General features: G+C 40.2%; 1 protein-coding gene across 1 annotated transcript in view; it reads right to left on the bottom strand.

Annotated features, from left to right (window-relative positions):
• LOC102489560 (C-type lectin domain family 12 member B) overlaps positions 1-3451 on the bottom strand; it is a 12392-nt gene extending 8941 nt beyond the window's left edge. Inside the window, exons 1-2 of the mRNA XM_006141570.1 lie at positions 3361-3451; positions 1206-1304 (exon numbers count right to left, since the gene is read on the bottom strand). Of these exons, the coding sequence (XP_006141632.1) occupies positions 1206-1304; positions 3361-3451 (190 nt within the window). The remainder of the gene's footprint in view (positions 1-1205; positions 1305-3360) is intronic.
• Positions 3452-5510: the final 2059 nt, after the last annotated feature.

The raw sequence follows: 5510 nt of genomic DNA, 5'->3' as shown, positions 1-5510 counted from the left end.
CTATGTGAAAGTCCGGCCCTTTTACCCACCATGCCCCCTGCCAGACCCAGGTATGTCCAAATTTTAATTATTGATGAGATTTTACATATATAACAAGAAATTACTATAGCAGAGAAAACATCAGTCTTTCAAAACATTATCTTTCTTGACTGCAAGTCCCCTGAATGTGACTATGACGTTAAATCCCCGCTCTGCCCACTACATACTAACAGCATTCTATAAAGGGCACGTTCTCTGGATGCCATTTACTGCTGGTCCAGGACTCTCTGTGCTGACCATTTCCAAGTGCGCTATGATGGGTCAGATCAAGAGAGCATTATTTTTTTTTGTTTTTTTTTTGCTGTAATGTTGGGAGTGGAGCTTCCACTGCTAAGCAGAGATGGTTCATTCTCTATGTCCTGGGTAAGATACATCAGGTCACTCCTTCTTATATTTATGTCTTTCTAATTTATACTAATCAGAGTTTTCCCACTGCTCAGAAGTTTTTTGTATACTAGAAGGGTCTTGGGTGGGCAGATTAAGCTAGTTCTCTGCTTGAAAAATACACTAGGCACATGAGTGTACATGCCCAATATCCCAAGAGGAGACTAGAGAAGAAGGGATTGTGGCATGACCATTCCCTCCAGGAGATGATTTCTTACTTTCCCTCTCTTGTTTTTCTTTCCAGCGAGTACATGTACCCACTGGCAAACTTAAAACACACACACACACACACACACACACACACACATATATATACATATCTAAACATGGTTATAATAACTGATGTCCCTCAAAATATTCAGTGCAGTTTTTAAGTATTATATATTCTATGTGTGCTTTAAACATTTTCATTAAAATCATGACGCGAAAAGGCTTGCCCTAAATGCAAAGGCATGCCCTTCCTTCAAGTCTCTCTTGACTCTTTCTCACCATTGAAATAACGGGATGTGTATCTTAGCAGAAAAGAGACTCCTTATTCTAATCAATAACTAGAAAAATAAGCATCTTCTTCATAGGACAGCCCAGTTTATCAAGATAAAACAATCCTTCATAATAAAATATGTACCTTGCTGGCTTATTTTGAAGATCTGGAGAATGGGAGAAATTGGAAGTAGCAGAAAAGTATTACAGGATTCAAGGTGCTAATACCTGCCTGTGGTCTACCATAATTTACAGATGTGTTCCCTACTCACCAGTCTCGGGTTGGATGCAAGTATACTTACACATAATCCCCAAGGTCACCAGCCCAATCAGCAACATCAGGCAGAGAGTTAGCAGGCTCAGAGCAGCTGGACGCCACAAGGGGGCTAGAGCTGGAGACCCTGAAGAGAGCCACAGAGGAATTAGCAAACAAAACTGCTTTGTGGTTGCTACACTTTGGGTCGTTTATGTCCTCCACTTAGGAAGTTTCCAGATATTAAAATGTCTTCCTTGTTTCTCAATACCCTTATTGTAAAAATACCTAATATGAACTGCAATTGGGACCCCCAATTTCAGTTCCTTATTGCTCCACCACACTTTTCTTTTAAGAGGTTCTCTTGGGACCAGTAGATGGCATAATGGTTACATCATTGGACTCCCACGTAGTCAACTGCAGTTCAAGGCCCAGACCCCAGTGGCTTAAAACACTGGGCCCGTGTGCATGGGTGCCCAAGATCCCGAGTGGAGAACAGAGGAGAAGGGATTATGGTGTAGCCATTCTCCCTCAGGGTTGATTTCTCAGTTGTCTCTGTTCTTCTTGGACTACAGAAAAAATCTTTTTTTTTTTTTTTTTTGAGAGATTTTCACTGTAGGGCGCGTGCGCTCGCCAGACAGAGACATAGAGACAGAAAGCGAGAAATCACCCCCCCCAGGGGGGATGGTCACACCGCAATCCCTTCTCCTCCATTCTCCTCTCGGGATCTTGGGCACGCATGCACATGCACCTAGCCTGAGTTTTAAGCCACCGGGTCCAGGACGCGAACTGCGGTCGACAACGTGGAAGTCCAGCAACATAGCCATTATGCTAACTGCTGGTTCCCTTATTTAATAAATTTTAAAAATACAAATGGCTTTCATATTCTCCTCACCTTCTCAGTATTGATTCAGGTCCTAAATGACTCTAACTCCTTGGTTTAGATAGATTAATACAGTCTCCAGCTACACTATCACACACACTCTGTCTGTATCCCCTTTCTCCTCAAGGTTTAGAGTTAGAATTAAAAAACAAACAGACAATACAAAAATGTATAATCATCTTTATTAGATGAATGCGAAGTCTGTTCCTGGTGTTTTTTTGTATATCTGCCCCACCTGCCTAAACCATACACATAGACACACGTGCACATATGCACACCCACACATATATGCTAAAAATAGACCTAAAGAGCAGGGGAAAAGAGTTCGTATGGTTCAGATAACTCAGGACAACCCAAATTGTAGAAGGTCTCTTGAAGTAAAGGTTATAATTTTATATATGAAACCAGACTCCTGAACATGGAAACTGCTGTTTCTTCCAATTGCATGTAAGAGAAGGAGTTGGACTAGAACTGTGTATGGGCACAGCCACCTACCAGTTGCATGAACTTGGTTATTATTTACATTCTTTTGGCCTCAGTTTTAGCATCTATGCAACAGAGAAATTAGGAATATTATTCTAATACTACTGTGAATTCCCCTCAATTACTGATTCAGCTATTAAGCTATTACAAGAAATCAAAGTGTGTGTGTGTGTGTGTGTGTGTGTGTGTGTGTGTGTGTCTATTGGTGATGGGGGTAATGGAGCATGGAGAAGAACCAGGCGTATGTTGAAACTGGATATGGTGAAGGTTCCTTTCTGGTATGGTTGCGTACGTTCCCAATAATCCTAGAATAATCCTTCTGCATATCTCAATTAATATTCAGGACAATTATACCTGGGGTTTGACTATCCTAAATTTAAAAAGAAAAAAACTTCTAAAAGAAAAACTAGCTCTTACCCACTTCTGGTCTACTCATCCTCCAATTTTTCCATTCAGTGATTTTTAACATTAAAAAAAAAAAAATTCCTCCACCTCTATTTTAGAAGCCTCCAAACTGATTTCTAAAAGAATATTCCCCTGGTATCCTTCACAAAGTATAAATATCAAGGAATCTATTGATATAAAGAAATCCCTTAGTTCCCAAACTCAATCTCTGACATACCCTAGGGATTTTTCTCACTATAACAAAGTTTCATGAAATATAGTGGTATCTCACAATTAGAAATTCTGCAAGACACTACAACACTGGGAACAATCTACTCTACAACTAGTTGCTTGCGTTTTTGGAGATTCCACAGCCCACTTCTACTTAGCACTGGTTTCAAGGCGAACACCTGTCCATTTCCAGCATCAGAGCCTGCTTTCTCCAAGTTCCTACCTCTTTTTCTTAGATTGTTTCCATCCCGGTTGCTTCTTGCTCCTGCAGAATCCTGAAATGTGAGTGTTGCATAGGTCACGTCTTCAGACATGGTAGGAGAAAGCACTGCTATAAATTATGCTATTAATGTTTCAAATTTTCAAGCCCAGGAACAGGGTGTTTTTATCAAGGTTGGGAGTTTTTATATGGACGCTCAACTGGCCCAAGACACACCCCCACTGGCCCTCTGCAAGGACAGAGTAACAATCAGTTTCTGTACAGAGAAGTCAAATATTCTCAGAAACTAGATTGTTACAGATCTCAGACTGTCTGCTCTTTCAGCACTGTTTCTTGCTGCAAAACAAAGAAGGAGTGCTTGGAGGAAGAGCAGGGATTGTAGTTTAATAGGAGAATTCCCATGATCCTCTGGGAAGAGACTGCTCTAAATGGTTCAGTAAAGAATCCAGTCGTCTCTCCATGTGCATCCAAGGTTAACTAATTTTGTATGGAGACACTGGACCTCGCTTATCCTCAGCCATATCAGATATCAAGCAGAGAGATTCACAGTAAGACAGGAAGAGCCATGCCACACTTACCTGACAGCTATTAAGTTATTATTAAAAATTAATCTGTGAACTGCAAGTGGTATAGTGATTAAGGCGCTGGACTCCCACGTTGTCTACTGCAGTTCAAGTCCTGGACCTGGCGACTTGAAAGTCATGCTGGGCATGTGTGCATGCGTGCCCAAAATCTCAAGAGAGAATGGAGGAGAAGGGATTGTGGCACAGCCATACCCCTTTGGGGAGGTCATTTCTTACTTTCTGTCTCTCTCTGTCTCCCTGGCAAGCACATTTCTTACTTTCTCTCTCTCTCTCTCTCTCTCTCTCTCTCTGGCAAGCACATGTGGCTTATAGCAAAAGTCTCTCAGAAAAAAGAAAGAAATCAAAGTGTGTGTGTGTGTGTGTGTGTGTGTGTGTGTGTGTGTGTGTGTTTGTATTGGTAATGGGGCATGGAGAAAAAAATGATAGGTGTTAAAACTGGATGTGGATGAAGGTTCCTTTCTGTATGGTTGAATGTGTTCCCAATGGAATAATCCTTCCGTATACATCAATTAATACTCAGGACATGATTTTTAAAGTAACTGCCTGAGGTTTCAGGGAAGTAAGAAAGCAGCCAGATTGTGGAGAGAGGGGACTGGGACAGGGTAAGATGTCTTTGTCTTAGTTTTTAATTGGGCTATTAATGTAAGGGTAACCCACAGTCAATGTCCTGTTAGTCAGCTAAAACTAATAGAAAATAGGCCATCTTTTTGGTCTGAAAGTTAAAAAATAGATCTGGGGGTAACAACAGCCAGACAGTGCTGGAATAACCGGAAATCGGTATGGAACACTGGATATGGGGGAATCTCTACAGTGTTAGTAGGCCCTGAAGCCTCTTTAATCTATAGTTTATTTACACTTTATTTTTTAAAAACTTGATAAAATAACTTTATCTTTTCTTTTTTAGGTTAAAAATGTTGTTTCCCAGCATTCAGTCCTTGGGCCTCTTTTTTCTGTTCTTCTCAGTCTTGACTGAGCCCTTCCAGAAACCGTGAGGACATCCAAATTGACATCTCTGTATCGATACTTGATCTTGCGGACCACATCTCTGATTGGAGACTTGGCACATTTAGATATGTTATGAGATTTTCAAACTCCTATCACAGAATAAGCAGTCCTTTTCCAGTGTGTTTCACTCTAGGCTTCCTCGTTTCACATGAGAACTCCATACTTGCAGTTTTTCTGTTAAAAACTAGGACTCACCATTGGTTTCTCTTACAGTTCTCACATGGATCCATCAGAAAATACTGTTCACTGAAGAAAAGAAGGAAAACAGGTACTAAATAAGAAAGCATTGTTGGTATAGAATACATTTTAAAATGTTGAGTTTTCATGATAGGAAATTATATTTTCTATTCTTCTTGAATGGTCATTCCATTCCCTTATATTATGCCTATTTCAGAGAACACTTTAAAGAGGAAACTAGATTAGCTAGTACCCAGAGAGTGACCAATATAGGAATTAACCCAGAATTAGTCACAAAAACGTAATGGGAAAAATTTGAAAATTCAATTCAGAATTATCTAAAAAACAAGATAGGTTAAAAGCAAATAGAACAAAAATGGCCACAAG

Source organism: Tupaia chinensis, unplaced genomic scaffold (assembly GCF_000334495.1).
Source record: "Tupaia chinensis unplaced genomic scaffold, TupChi_1.0 Scaffold000058_1, whole genome shotgun sequence".
Lineage (NCBI taxonomy): Eukaryota > Metazoa > Chordata > Mammalia > Scandentia > Tupaiidae > Tupaia > Tupaia belangeri.
The sequence above is the reverse complement of the archived record's forward strand: the minus strand, read 5'-3'. Positions and strand labels throughout refer to the sequence as shown.